Here is a 15271-nt window from a genome sequence, read left to right as displayed (position 1 = left end):
TTGAGATGTGGAAATGATGTGTTGGGGTCTGTGCGTGTGTGTGTGTGTGTGTGTGTGATGGGGGTGGGGGCTTGGGGGGGGGGGATTCACGTGGCGTCTGCAGGTGCACCAGGAGGTCGGATTGCCGACGGGCAGAGGAGAAGAATGGCTGGCTGTGGAGCCCGAGGCAGCAATGTGTCAAGATCGTCTCCTTCTACCCTCCCAACCTCTCCTGCAAAAAGAGCCAGAAGGTATCTCTCTCTCTCTCTCTCTCACTCCTTTTTCAGTCTTTGTTCCGTCTATTTGTTCTTCACACAGTCAGCGTGATGAATGGTCGCCATTGTAAATCCAAAAGCCGGGGCTCAAGTTTATTCCTGCTCCATATCGACCCGTCCTCAAAACCCCCCAAAACTGACTTATTATAACTGAACCATTGAAGACGGAGCGACTGCGTTTCTCGCCTGGGTCTTCTTTTCCCTCTTTCTTCCTCTTGTATTTGCCTTTTGCATGCGTGTTGGAAAACCGCACACTTTTTTTTTTGGACGCAGTTCCAAAAGAATGTGAGCGCCAGAAGAACAGCACACCCACAAGAGATGTAAGGTGGTGGAAGCATTTATTGAAGAATTAACATTTCCAGGCAGCAGTCTTTTTGAACTCTGAAGAACAATATTTGCTCTTCAGAATTTCCACATTTTCACGGTAGAATTATAGCGTTAAGAGATATCTTGCGTATGCTTCCACATTTTTTTTAACAGATCCACACCATTGAAACTCTTGAGCCCATTCAGTACATGTACAGAACTATTTTTCACATTCCCCAAATCCCCCCCCCCCCCCCCCCCTCAAAAATGAATGCCAAATTAAAAGTTGATTTTACAGTCTTGAAGCTGCTAGCAAGGTTCGGATGTAGCCTCACTTCCTTCCCGCCTCCCTCCATCTCATCTCAATTTCCCCCAGCTCACTGCCACATCAAGGCTGCCTCGTTGCTAGCATGACTCGCTAATGATCAACTATTGCCAAAAAGGAAATGTTAGCAGTTTGATGTTTTTTGGGGGGGGGGGGGGGGGGACAAATCAACTTTGGAAGAGCCTCTATGTATCAAACATACTAACAGGTGTTACTCCTTTATTTATTTATTTGGTTATTTATTTAGACACTCCTTTATTTATCCAGCTAGCCGAGTGTCTCTATGCCTTTCCAACGTCAAATTTCATTTTAACAGTTGCTGTTATGATTATTTAAAATTTTTGCTCTGCTTTCACGTGTTTGTCTGTTTGACCCCTCTCAAACTAGCAACTAGCAAGCGTTCTTGGTTTGTTTGTTTTTGTTTTTTTTTGTTACTCTTTTTCTCTCGGTTTTGTACCCTTCAAAAAGCACATACAGTATTTGTTTCTGTTGTTGCTGTCATTTGCTTTTACTTTGTGCTCTCTTTTTCTCCTATCTTTTGGTCCACTTTCAAACCGCATTCGAGCAAGTAGTGATGGGAATTGGAAAAACGGCTTTTTTTAAGAACCACATCCCAGTAATGTGATTCCTAAGAATCGTTTGTTAGCTTGCCTGACAATTCTGCTTACCGATTCCTGTCAGGAAAAGAACAAAAACAAAAACAGCTTCAATTGACCAGCTTTCTCGGGTGTGATTCAACCGATATGGTGTGAGGGCGTTAGAAGAGGAGGTAGCGAAAAAATAACTAGCACTAGCGCTACCGGCGAAGCAAAGTGCTGACAACCCGTCATCACAAGAGACATTCGAGAGACACCTTTCTGAGTGAGGGTGGCAGTTTCTAAAAAGTGGAGTTTTACTCTCACGCGCGAAGTATTTTGCAAAACCGGATCGCGTGTGCTTTTTTTTTTTTTTTTTACAAAACTATTATTTGCTTTATGTCTAAATTAATTTTAGATCAAGTTGAGGGCAAAGAGAGCACTGTAAATATTCCCAAAAGTGTAAAATATAGTGAAACCTATGCATAGGAAAAAAAAGGCTATACCAGGTAGATTAAAAAAGATCTAATATCCTTGGAGAACTGATGAAAGCGAGAAGTTGTTCTCACTCTCAGCAAAAGTTGTATCTTAAAAGCCCGAACATTTTTTTTTTCCGTTTGGACTGATAAGATTGGAACTGAGCAATTTCCTCAGGCACTGTGATATCTTGTATGGTATACAAAAACGACATTGACCTTTTTGGTCTTTGACATACAGGTGTACATTGAGAAATAAATCACCTTGTCCACTCCCGCACCGCCACCACAAGACTGCATTACGCCTTGTCAGTATCCCCCCCCCCCCCCCCCAACAAAAATCTCCTTCGCAGTATGGTGTACACTGTGAAGGAGATTTTTCCAGATCCCACACTGTGCCCCCTGCCATAGAGCATAGTTTGGGAGTTTCTTCCCCCCCCCCCCCCCCCCACACTCTTCTTTCCCCTTTTACTTTTTCTCTACTAAGAAACAATATCTTTTCATGCTCCTGGGACAGGTCGAAACTACAAAATGAATTTCTTTGCTCTGTATTCGTATTTGCAATTCCATTTATCGCATTGAAAATCGCTCACCAGCAGCTGTCGTCTTTTGAGTTTGCCTTTGTGCTCTCTTCTCTCTGTTGGTCCACTTTCAAAGAACATACAGTACTTGCAGGTGTTCATCCTTTTGCCCCCTCTCAACCGCTGCTGCCATCCCAAATATAAAAAAAAATAATAATAATAATTGCAAACCAATGTGAAGGACTGACTTGTTGACATTCCATTCCATCCTAGGTGAAGATCAATATTCCTTCATTGCCCACCATCGGCCCCTCAGACCGCCTGCAATGCTCCTTCAAGTCGTTCCAAAGCGACGCCGTCATGTCTGACTCTGGTCAGGTCTCGTGCGATCTACCCCACCCTTCGCTCATCCCGCACACCACCGATCACCAAGGTACGGTCTATGGCTTTTTCACCATTTTTATTTAATCGCCCAAGGGGGAGTTGCAGTCATAAATAAATGACTGTCCTGCAATATAAATGAGCCCACCTTTATTAAATATAAAGCAGTGGAAAATATGCATTCGCGCTTTTTCACTGCGAGAAGTGTTGGAATTACAGTATCGGTGGATCACAATTAAAATCATTTGTATTATTTAGAGTAGCCGAGAGCATTGACTGTGGACTGAGAGGAACATTGATCGGTTGGTCGGCAGTCCGAAAGCAAACTTTTACCGTTATAGCAGGATTTTTTATATATATATATATATATATATATATATATATACATACATACATACACGCACACACACACACACACACACACACACACACACACAGACAGTATATATATATATATATATATATAAAAATCCCGTATGTACCCACAGACTTTGTGGCTGTGCCGGTGAAGATCTTCGTCAACGAGACGGTGGCGTTGGCGACCCGAGACTACCAGTTCTACAACTGCGCGGCCACCGTCATGAAGTCGGAGAACACGCCGTGAGTGCCACGCAGACATCCTGCTGACACCGTGCGGTCATATGTGTGTGTGTGTATGTGTGTGTGTGTGTTGCGCGCGCACACGCGTGCAAACACCTGAATGGAAATGGTAATGCCTTCTGCATTTTTATCCACTTTTTTTTATTTATTAGCAAGCAATGGAAATTGCCTGTTTCCTTGTCATTAATCAAACTAGGAAAGTCGATCTCACCACGTTTACTTTTTTGCTTCCAATTTTTTTTTCCCCCTTATGCATGCCGCGGCGCTCGTGATGAACGAGCTTTGCTTTTGTGACATGGGCCAGATTCATTTTGCTGTCAGCGACATGGATTTTCATGCCCGATGCCCTTTGATGAGTTTGCATGTTTAAACGTGCTGCTTTTTATCATCTGAGATTACATTGAACGCAACAAGAAAAGGCACACCCGGTCACCCACATGGTTAGCGGCTCTCTCTCTCTCTCTCTCACTCCCTCTCTCACATTGTAAGGTTCCGGGTTTGAAGACCAGTTCTGAGCTTGTGTGTAGAGTTTGCATCGTCTCTCTGGTTTCCTTCCAAAGACCCAAGAAATGCATTTCAACTCTAAAATATCAATTGGTTATGAATGTGAGTGGGAGTTATTACATATTTGCTCTAATGATGGATAGGAATATGGATTGTTTTGCCCAAAATGATCAAAATTACAGCGTGATTATAGATGTCAGGGATTGACTAATAGTAGTCCCGCAATTCCAAATGTTAACTTGCACAATATAAAAAGAGCTGAAACAACAATCCTCCAAAAAAAGTTTATAAACGGAAATCAGAGACAAATACACAAACATGACAAAATATAAAATGATCAGAAAAATCTGAAACAAAAATAGACAACTCGTGAAAATGTAAAATAACTTCAAAACAATTATTAGAAAAAACTAAAAAAGACAAAACAATTACAATTTTAGAAAAAAAGAGAAATATAGAAAATGAGAATAGTAGAACACTTGGATTGCTCTACCATAAGCGGGACAACACGTCTGAGCCAATGCTGTGTTTTCAGGTGCATGTCGTGCGTGGCCAGCTCGTGGGGCTGCCAGTGGAACACACACGACCACACCTGCAGCGACCTGGACGACAGCGCCCCCCCGGCCCCTCACGTCATCAAACACCGACAGGTTCGTCTTCTCCTCACCAGTGTGGCTCGCCTCACAAAAAGTTTCTGGCTGTCTAAATGCTGACTGAGAAAGTCATTTAAAAAAAAGGGGGGGGGGGAAGTAATCCAGCTATCAGCTGTCGTCATCTTACGGGACATTTATTGGAGGCTGTGTCAATTTACAAGTCAGCAGATGTTGGCCTGATACGCTTCCTATCTGTGGCTGCAGCTGAGATTTTCCGTTCCAGTGCAGTGCTTTTCCGCATTTGCATTGTAAACGAGCACGGTGCGCAGTCGAGCGCGGGACCTCCGCCAAGGCCAAGCAATCCGAGATACTTTTTTTGGGGCTTGTCACTGAGTTTCCTTCCGCTAAAATATGAATAGTGGCATGCAAAAAATGCCTGAGAGATGTTTTATTTGTTGTTGTTTATTGAACATAAAACATATACAGTAATAATTTGACAGAAAATAAGGTAGATAAAATAGTAAAAAGAAAGAAATCAGTCTTCATTCAACACAGTTATTATGTTCAAGGGAGTAGGAAGAAGTAAAAAACTTATCTAGTCCTACCCCGTTATGTGTTTATATCTAATAAATCATTTTTATATCAATCAGAAAAGAAAAAAAGTAAGAAGAAAGAAGTCTCCATTAAGGCTCATACTTTACCCTTAACCGTGATATTTTTACAACTTTTGGTTTGTATCGGGATTATATAAATCCACACCCTGGCACTCTTGTGTCAATTTTCTCTTGTATTCATAATGGATATTTCAATACCTTTCTCTATTTATCAACTTAGTTCTGATTTATCTTTATATTTAATGTTTAGAATTTATCATTTTAACTCTGATTGATGTAGGTTGTTTGTACTATTTTTTTGAATTAGTTTTTGAACTCAGCAAGTATATTATATTCATGCCGGGGGCCCATGTTGATGATGTCATTATTAGTGTGCCGTGCAGTGGCGGTCCGAGCTTCAATGCTATACCACCCCGTGGCACATAACGTAGAGCAGAACAAAATGACGCACAAAAAGTAAGTCGACCGCGCGTGCAACTGTGCAAAAAAAAAAAAAAAAAAAAGGCAATTGTCTGGAACAAAAAGAAGCTTTAAACCTAATTTAACGAATAAGAAGACAAAATGAACGTCATAGCGCCAGCTGTAGTTTCATTTTATGACGTAGCGCTTTGGGAAGGTACATTTTAAGAAGATGAGTGAAGTTAGTCCCAAAAAAAAAAAAAAACCACAGCAGCAAAAACAAGCAAGATTTTTTTTTCTTTCATCTTGGGGATGATACGATTCCGGTATTGCAGAGTGCTGTCCGATACCAAGATCAATCCGACGCGATATCAGCAGGAACAATGCATGCTTTTAGTTAATTGAACTTTAAAATATCAATTGAACAATTGAACTTAATTGAACGGTGTTTGTTTGTTTTTTCTTCTTTCTCCTTTTTCTACCCACATTCTTGCTGCTGGAGGCTGTACATTTCCCCAGTGTGGGACAAATAAAGGATATCTTAATATTTAGTGTAAAATGCTTCACCTAGGATGGAATGGAGACTTAATCAAGTGATACTTTTCAAACAACGGGCAATAGTCAGCAACAGTGGGTATGAGATAGGTATGTGAAAGTTTGAGTTACATAACTTCAACCTCAACCATGAGAATCGACTGCACTCGAATAGAATAAATTCAAAATAAATTGCAATGCAAAATAAATTCAAGGACCCTGAGAAAAGGCGAGACAAGAAAATTATAGTCCTTAAAGTGCAGAAAAATCATTCAGGCTGACTTCAATTCATTCGGAATCCTTTTTTTTTTTTTTACATTCACACGGCTTGATAGAAAGGCAGGACCGGATTGCAGAATGGACTGTTTGTGGACTGTATAAAGAGCTAAAGTCGAAGATTTGGTATGTGGATTGATAGAATCTGATACTGTTTTTTAAAGATGATATCAAACCGATATCAATATCAGATCAGGACTGTGTTGTCTTACCGATTGCTCTCCTTACCCCCTTTGCAATATATTGAATGTTTTTGAATGGGGTTAAGTGACATTAATAAGGGAGGTTTGGAATGTAACCCCGGCAATGACGGGACGTTCCCGTTATTATCTTCTGTGTGTCCATCTACCTTCGGTGTAAAAGTGCAGATTGTAATGACGTTGACCTTGAAGTATGCGTTGCGGTGACTCGCCAGGGAGCGAGGTGTCCGCAGTTTGAGAATCCCGACCCCATGCTGATCCCGGTGGGCTACAAGAAGTCAATCAGCTTCGAGGGCATCAATCTGGACCTTTACCAGGTATGCCGCGATTCACCAATTCCCCACGCGCGGCTCCTTTCAAAGCCAGCCGGGTGGGTCATCCCCCTCTGCGTGTCACCCAGGGTCGCGTTTTCACCATCGGCACGGAGCTCATGAAGAACGTGGAGGAGGAGGTCAACTTTGAGGACGGACCTTTCTACATCTTCAGTGGATTCAATGTGAGTTTTCTTCCGGCTTAATACAATGTTGTAATTAAATAACTATACCTTATACCCACCCGCAAAATGTTTCTGGTTTGAATCTACCGCCCCCCACTACCCACACACTTTAAAAATGATTGCATTTATGAAAACGTACTACCTCATTATTATGAATGAAGGTTTAGTTACAATTTTGACATGTACGGAGCAGCCCAGTGTTGCACTCGGCACTTTTTTTTGGCTTATGTGTACATCGGTATGTTGATATAAGGCAGTGTTATTCATAGACTTTTTTTCCAGACCGATACCAGTATGAGTATTCACCCGTCAGTACTCACCGATATCATGTACCGATACCACTGCAGCTGTAGTATTTATGATCCATCTGTTCATAAAATTTCAATTAACACAATGACAGATAATTCTGGGCAAAGACCTTTCGGTCTTTCTGACGTATCTAATGATTGAGTGATGTGTCAAATGGCCACAGTGTAGCGCCAACTACTGGCCAGGAAGACTTACTCGCTGGCAGATTTGTAATTAAATATGTATTCATTTATTTATTTTGCTTTAAGTATTGTGGCTGGTATCAGCATCCTTCACAAGTGTGTGACACCTGAAATTAAGGCCAGTATCGGCCGTATCAATTGGCACACGTTCCATATGGCTTTGTTTACTCGGGCAGAACACATGAAACAACTCGCCACCGGGGCTCAAATTACATGTAACTACGGGATTAGATTAGATTAGTGCAGTGCAGATTTGCTTCTAACCAGAAGTGCATAAACGGCAATTAATTAGCATATATCGTGTGAACAGCGTGCGCGGGTATCTGTGTGCACATAGTGCACAGTGTGTTTTGCAATGTACAGTATCATTATTAGAGAAGAACAAAAACAAGATGATACAAAATGTACATTTGCATCGTCGGGAAATGTGGATGATTTACGCGATGCACAGAATTGCATTATAAACGCACAGTAGCGCCAGCTAAGTAAAGCCCAATAAATAAATGATACCGATATTAAATCTTTCATACCTGTAGGTGGCCTGGGCAAACTATTTCACCTCACTGATATAAATGAGGCAAACCTCCACATTACTTATTTTGCTTAATTAATGACGAACATTCCTCTTATTGAACACATTGCCACCTATGTAAAATAATGGCAGAAAAAAAAATGGCAAAAATAATTTTTTCAGAAAACAGAAAATTGAACCAAATACTGATTATACAGGTATTATATTTCTGAATAATTTCATTTCAAGGGTAGAATTGAATGATCTGTTGAATAAAGGATGTAGCCATTTTTAGCAAAGCATCCTCAGTTAATGTTTAAAGCCAAAAAATACATTATTTTTTTTTTTTTTTTTTTACAAAATATGAACAAACAACATATACAAAATATATTTACAAAAATAGGCCATTAATTCAAGAAGGTGACAATATTGAGATCATTTTTTTCGAGGCTTAGCGTGGTTGATTCGTGGCTGACGTCAAGCTAAAACGCATTTGCTGGTCTCAACAGAATCACGCCAGTCATCATGAAAATGTGGCGTCAAAAAAAAAAAAAAAAAAAAAAACATTCGCGCACATTTTCTCTTAAAAGAGGTTCCCTTCATTTTTTGTGGTCAAAAATTGGGACACATGTCATGTCGGGATACAAAGCGAAATGCTCATAACCATTCCGCGTGGTGTTATTATTGAATGTTGAAGCTCACGCATCTTTTTTTTTTTTTACCCCCGCCGGCTGTGTTCCTTTCCAATGTCACGTCTTCAGCAACAAAATATATCAGACTCCGTACGATATTTTATTTCATTTATATACCCCCCCCCCCCCCCCCCCCACCACCACCACCACCCTTCCCATTCTCTCCACGGGACCATACCATTTAGTTGCAGCCGAAGGCCTCAAATGCCAATAATCTCTGAATACTGCATTAATAATTCATGTTCCCTCCCTACGATCTCCCTTCAGTTTTCCTATGACAAGTCGCCGGAGACCAATGTTGTTCTTTACGTCAAGGACAAGGAGCTGGACAAGAAGATGGACAGCACCCTTAACGGTATGTTCGCGCATTTGAATTTCTCCACTGTAATTCTTTTTCACAGGGTGCCGAGACCTCAGCCGAGGCTTCTTACAATTAAAATCGGACGATTAGGGATGCGCCAATACCGATACCAGATTTGCCTGTCTTTCTGATACTGTCCAGACGTGCGGTATTCTGGTGTTTTTTCTGTTCTTCTTCTCATCGTTGTTCTTGTTTATTATGATTATTTATTTTTCAGTCACGCTGTACAACTGCTCAGTGGGACGAGAGGACTGCAGTCTGTGTAAGAACGCCGACCTCAAGTACAGATGCGTGTGGTGCGCCAAGCATAGGGCGTGTGTGTACGAGCAGCTCTGCGCCGCCGACCAGAACGACGCCAAGGACCCCCACGACGCCGAGTGTCCCGCCCCCCAGATCACCGACGTGAGTCGTTCGGCGCCTGCCAGCCGTTTTCTTTTCTTCCGGCATTGGATTTTCATTCGGAGCGCTTTATAATGATATGATGTCCTTGTGTGAAAGGAGGAGTTTGTTTCTCCTTGAGGACTTTGCATGTAGAAGCTGATTTCTCTCGTTCCATTGGCAGGTCAATTGTCTGACCACCTGTTCGCGTTTCCTAGCAACTAAATTCCGAGCTAGTTCATTGAACAGCAAATGGAGCATTGTGTCGTTACCGTTTGGCCTGGTAACGATAATACCATGTTGATATTGAGCGGTCGAAGGTCAGAAATTGGCAAGGTACCACTTAAAAGCAGAGGTGGGAGGGGTCAGGTGGCTCAAACCTTTTTTTATTTTATTTTATTTTATTTTTTAAATGCAAAGGGAGGTGTAACCTATTTTGGTTGTTAAATTATTACATTTCAACCAAGTGCTAGATGGGGTTTTTTTCTACTATATCTTGTCCAAAAAAAGAAAAAAATTATATAAGGATCTCTAAAATTTAGGAGGGGGGGGGGGGGGGGTCCTGAAATTCTCTTTCGGGGTACTTCGGCCCCCTGAAAATGGCCTCAACCGATTGTACGTGCATGGGTCAATGTTGTTTTGGCCTGAAAAAGAACTTTTACGAGAACAAAAGAAGGCTGATGAGGATTCCGTTTTTACAGGGAAAAGCCTTCGTTGTAATTTTTATGGTATGAAGTTGGAGGGGGATTTTTTTTTGTTTGTTTGTAATTTGACAGGCGAAAGCCGTATTCTCGCGCAAACAAATGTGAGTTTGGAAGAAGGCGTCAACTGTCAAGATTCAGATAATCAACTGTTGATTAAATGCCGTCCTTGTATGAAAGCCGAAGTTTGTTTCTCCTTGAGGACCTCGCAAGTGCGGCGGATCAGTGTTTTTGTCGGCTTGCCTTTTTTGTTAGAGGGGGTTGGTGGGGAGAAAGTCATGTAATTACGCAAGAGCAAATGATTGTATTCATTCAGCAGTCAAAAGATGTTTGCTGGTTCAGCCAAGGCCAAACAAACAACGAGCTCCTTTTTATTTTAACCGCTGCGTAGTTTGACATGCATTTTCAGTATGGGAAGACCATCTCTCACCGACTTCACGTTTCTCAAGTTTGATGTTTAACTGCTGCTGGCTGCACGAGCTCATGAGAGCCAATATAAAAAAATATATGTCTATATTTCATAAAACTCTAAATTTATTGCAACCTTGACTTCTGAATTGAAATGAAATGAATAAAAATGTTCCAGTGTCATAGAGTCATAGTATCGTTGTATGCTACTGTCTGTCTGCTCTTTGTGTTCAAAGGGTTGTAAGTGCACCGATGTTGGCAGGAACCGCAGCGAGTGCTTGCAACTCAAGTCAAACATGTCAGCAGTTTGCTTCGCTCTCTGTCATGCAGATCATCCCTCGCTTCGGCCCCCTGCAAGGCGGCATCGCCATCACCATTCGCGGCTCCAACCTGGGAATCCGCAAGGAAGACATAGAACGCATCACGGTGGTCGGGGAGCCCTGCGTTCACCAGCAGGACAAATACTCCGTCTCCACCAGGTAATGCATAAGAGAGGGACTTTTATGTGAGTATAGTCAAAATTGTGTGTGTCATTAATTTATGATTATTGTACTCTTTTTTTTTTTTTTTTTTTAATTTTAAATCACAAGTTTACCAGGAAAAGAAAGAAACATTTTAGGATGAATAAAGTTAGGAGCATGTCGTTATACTTTAAAAAAAAAATTTTTTTGTCCAAGTGCTCCAACTTTAAAGTCGTAATTTTACCAGAATTTTGTATGAATCGAAGTGTGGTGCTACGAGTTTGACATTGAAATATTTGGAGGGGGAACCCCCCCCCCCTCCCCCCCGCTCCTCGTCATTTCACAAAAGTGAAATCAAGATAACCAAAGAATTGTCACATTTTTGTGCATGAAAAACAATTAACATTTTACCCAGCGGAAATTTTTTTGAAAGTTGCGCTTTCACCAGCAAAAGTAGTCAAATAGCTTTCCTAAAATTCAATTTCAATAGAGCAAATTCATACAGCAGTCACGTTTCAAGGATTTCAACTTTCAAATCCAGATTCTCCCCCCCCCCAAAAAAGCAACATTTTACGAGACTAACTGAAATATTAACCAAAATATCGGATTTGTTTTTTTTTGGGGGGGGGGGGCACAAGCCATGAAGAGTTTGAGCACCTGTCTTTGTAATTTCAACAGTCAGGTAAACGTGGTGCAGTCAAAAGATGGCTCCAGCAATCATGTGGGCTAATGTTAACCCGCCGACTCAAATGACCAAGCAGTGAGTTCTCTTCCCAACATCTGGGGCCCATCAATCATTCAAATGTGACGGCTAAGGAATCCCAGCCATCGTTCCGCCTGCAAACCTGCCGATATGCATTCGCGCAGCTCCTGGAAAAAAAAAAGTACAGGCCAGTGATTGATGGCCATACATTTTGGAAACTTTTTTTTTAAGTTGCTGCAGATGTGCTGCTGTTATAAAAGGAAAATAAAGTTATATTTTTGCGAGGGAAAAAAATTGGTTTTATAAGAATAATGCAGAAATATTTTTTTCAATGATTAGGAGAAAACAATGATAATTTTATGCGATTAAAGTTAAAATGTTAGGAAAATATAGCCTTTTTTTAAAGTTATGTTTTTTTAAAATAAAGTTTAAATATAAGGAGAAAAAAAAGTCATATTTTTATTAGATTAAAGTATAACTCTTGGAGTATAAAGGTGTCATTTTGCAACGAAAAAATGGTCTCGTAAAATCCTATGGGAATGAGGATTTAATTTTCATGGCGAAAAAAGGCTTAATTTTAAAAGATTCAAGTCATGTTGTTAATTATGTTGTTTCTCTTTCCCCCCCTTCCTCCAGTGTGGTGTGCGAGATCGGCCCCGTGGCCCCTGACAAGCAATTCTGGGGCCAGGTGGACGTGGAGGTGAAAGGCGGAAAGAAAGGAACCTCCTCCATGTTCTTCACTTACAGGGTAAACACAATAAAGCAAACTTTATTTGACTGCAGTTATTTCTGACTCACGGTATAAATTGAAAATAAATAAATGAATAAATAAAATGAAATGAAATCTGTGCCCACTAATGGAAAGCCTGGCTGAGAAGGTCGTTCTTATGACGGGCATTGAGGCTCGTAATTTTCCGGGAATAAAGTTGAAATGTTTTTGACAAAAATTTGTTTTTTTAAGCGGAAAATGTCTGTGATGTCAGAGTATTACGCAACCCCCCCCCCCCAAAAAAAACTCAAAGTAGGTGTTTGAGCAGATGCTGCGCCCTCGACCTCGTTTTTCTCTGTAAGACTTGGAACAGGCGGCGTTGCTTTTGAACTCGCCTTCCTTATCCCCGGCGGCGCTAAATCTTGCCCCCTCCAGGGAGTGCTCTGCCTGAAGTGTTTGCTCAGCAAATTGAGGCAGATGTACGATCTGTGTCCGATGAGCGCAAGATTGAAGTTGGGAGTTGTTTGCACGCGCCAACGAGTGTTTGCGCGTGTGTGATTGAACTTGTAATACACGTATTCCTGCTTCGTCTGGCTACTCTCACCCAATGTTCCTTCTCGCCGACAGAACCCCATCCCCGAGGCTGTGACGCCCAGTCGCGGGCCCAAAGCCGGAGGCACCCTCATTACGATTAACGGGCGCTTTCTGGACACGGGCAGTAAGGAAGACATCCAGGTTACCGTCGGAGAAGTGGGCTGTGCTGTGTAAGGATTTGCACACAGTCAATATTCTCCGTTCGAGGCTTACTCACGTTTTCCTCCGGGGGCCACAGATGGACAAAAATCAAAGCGCAACTTTGACATTCTGCATCTTGAATTAATTTAAAAAGGCGTAAAGAGGCTAAAAATATATATTTGTATGTGTAATATATGTGTGTGGGTGTTTATAACTAGATAGCTAGCTAGATAGCTAGCTAGCTCAACCGTCGGATTGATTGATAGATAGGTTAACATAAACATTAACATATCGAAATGTTAATTTTAATCTAGAGCTGGTCCTAAATTTCTGAGAATAATGTCAAAACCAGAGTTGTAATATTTCAAAGAAAGATGTTTTAAGATGTTAAAAGAAGAAAGTCAACATTTTATGGAACATCAGACATACTCATCGGAATTTGATTAAAAAAAGCTGTCAAGATATTTTTTTCTCATTTTTAGGCATTAATCTGAATCTCTTACAAGAATCATTATTAAAAATAATAGTTATCATATATTTATCATTATTATTCTTATGATTTTTGTTTTGTGAGTTATTTAGATATCGCAATAAATGTTTTGCTAGCAAAAATGTTGTATTATCCATTCATCCATCCATTGTATCATAACCCAAAATATTAGTTGGCCATAAAATCATAACGTTACCAGGGAAAAGTTATGAAATTACACATTGGTTAGTTTGAAGCGATAAAGTTGGTCACCTCGTCAAAATACAAAGAGAATGAATAGCTCCCTGGAGTTAGCATTGTTATCTTTGCTCAATCGTCATATTGTACGGAATCTCAGCCTCACTTTTTTCCCCCCTCCCTTATGACCTTAACTTTGGTGTCACATATGACATCCCAGCATTCCCACAATACCAATCCGCTGTGACATTTTAGGGACAGGGAACGGCCAAAAATAACGAGCCTGAGAAAATTTAACAAGCTGTCAGCCCGTTTCCACTTTGGCCCGCGACGACCCGGCGTCACCTCTCACCTGTGGCCGCCAATGAAGTTCCCCCCCCCCCCCCCCCTCTCCGCTGTCAACAGGGAGCACTTTGGAGACGAAATCACCTGCAGAACGGGGAAGTATCTGGCTGATAAGGTGCCCTCTGACCCGCTCGCTGTCACAGTGAAGTACGGGAGGATTGCCGTGACACACATCCACAGTGCCTTCCAGTTCTTGGAAAACCCCACCGTCCTGGAATGCCAGCCCAAAGCCAGCTTTGTCTGGTCAGCGCTACACTTTACACGATAGCCGTCGTGCTTTGCGTGCCTGCTTACTTCCCTTCTGACTGAATGACAAACTGGCTCACTCACTCGCTAACTCATGAACGAATTCACAACGACCTCACGTGCTCACTCATTCGCCCACAACAACCACTACTCAGTGAGCGAGTTAGTGAGTGGTTTGTACGTTGATTTTTGAGTTTGTGAGAGAGCACGCCGTTGAGCGAGCGAGTGAGTGACCTGACTGAGTGATTGATGAAATGGTCGTGAATTTTTAGGTTTGTGAATGAGCTTTTTAGTTGGAGCGAGCGAGGCACATTGAGTGTTTTACTCACAAATCCAGCACATAATGCTTTTATGTATCGTTTAATTGGTGAGTGAATTAGTTTGTCAGTGAATTATTTGCCATCGCTCAGTGGGATAGGGGCTTAAGTGACTGTTTTTTAAAATTGTATTTTTTTAAACTCATTTAAAAAAAAAAGTAAAAAACCAAATCCAATTCCTTTGGTGGCACTGCCTGACATCCACGTTGTTCTAATATCAACCCCGTATTTCCCACGCTAATGATTCTAACTGTGCCTTTTGTTTGTTGATGTCTCCCCATCACCGGAATGCAATTTGTAAGCTTGTCCATGCGTGTCTGTTGTCATGTTTGTGTTGCAGCGGCGGGAGAAACATTGTGGTGACTGGCTCGGGTTTCGACATCATCCAGAGAGCCGTCATGATGGTCCAGGGAGAAGACAACTCGACATCATTTGAGGTGTGTGTGTGTGTGTGTGTGTGTGTGTGTGTGTGTGTGTGTGTGTGTGTGTGTG

At 41.5% G+C, this 15271-nt stretch overlaps 1 protein-coding gene across 1 annotated transcript in view; it reads left to right on the top strand.

The window, feature by feature from the left end:
- plxnb2b (plexin b2b) overlaps positions 1-15271 on the top strand; it is a 178955-nt gene that overhangs the window by 132321 nt on the left and 31363 nt on the right. Inside the window, exons 9-21 of the mRNA XM_086108318.1 lie at positions 104-230; positions 2731-2890; positions 3327-3438; positions 4478-4592; positions 6774-6875; positions 6959-7054; positions 9016-9103; positions 9327-9511; positions 10927-11075; positions 12397-12508; positions 13097-13233; positions 14277-14459; positions 15120-15216. Of these exons, the coding sequence (XP_085964444.1) occupies positions 104-230; positions 2731-2890; positions 3327-3438; positions 4478-4592; positions 6774-6875; positions 6959-7054; positions 9016-9103; positions 9327-9511; positions 10927-11075; positions 12397-12508; positions 13097-13233; positions 14277-14459; positions 15120-15216 (1663 nt within the window). The remainder of the gene's footprint in view (positions 1-103; positions 231-2730; positions 2891-3326; positions 3439-4477; positions 4593-6773; positions 6876-6958; positions 7055-9015; positions 9104-9326; positions 9512-10926; positions 11076-12396; positions 12509-13096; positions 13234-14276; positions 14460-15119; positions 15217-15271) is intronic.

The sequence above is a fragment of the Hippocampus guttulatus genome, chromosome 4 (assembly GCF_054856545.1).
Source record: "Hippocampus guttulatus isolate MCC_2025c chromosome 4, RoL_Hgut_1.0, whole genome shotgun sequence".
NCBI classification, from domain to species: Eukaryota; Metazoa; Chordata; class Actinopteri; order Syngnathiformes; family Syngnathidae; genus Hippocampus; species Hippocampus guttulatus.
This window is presented reverse-complemented; position numbering and strand designations above follow the sequence as displayed.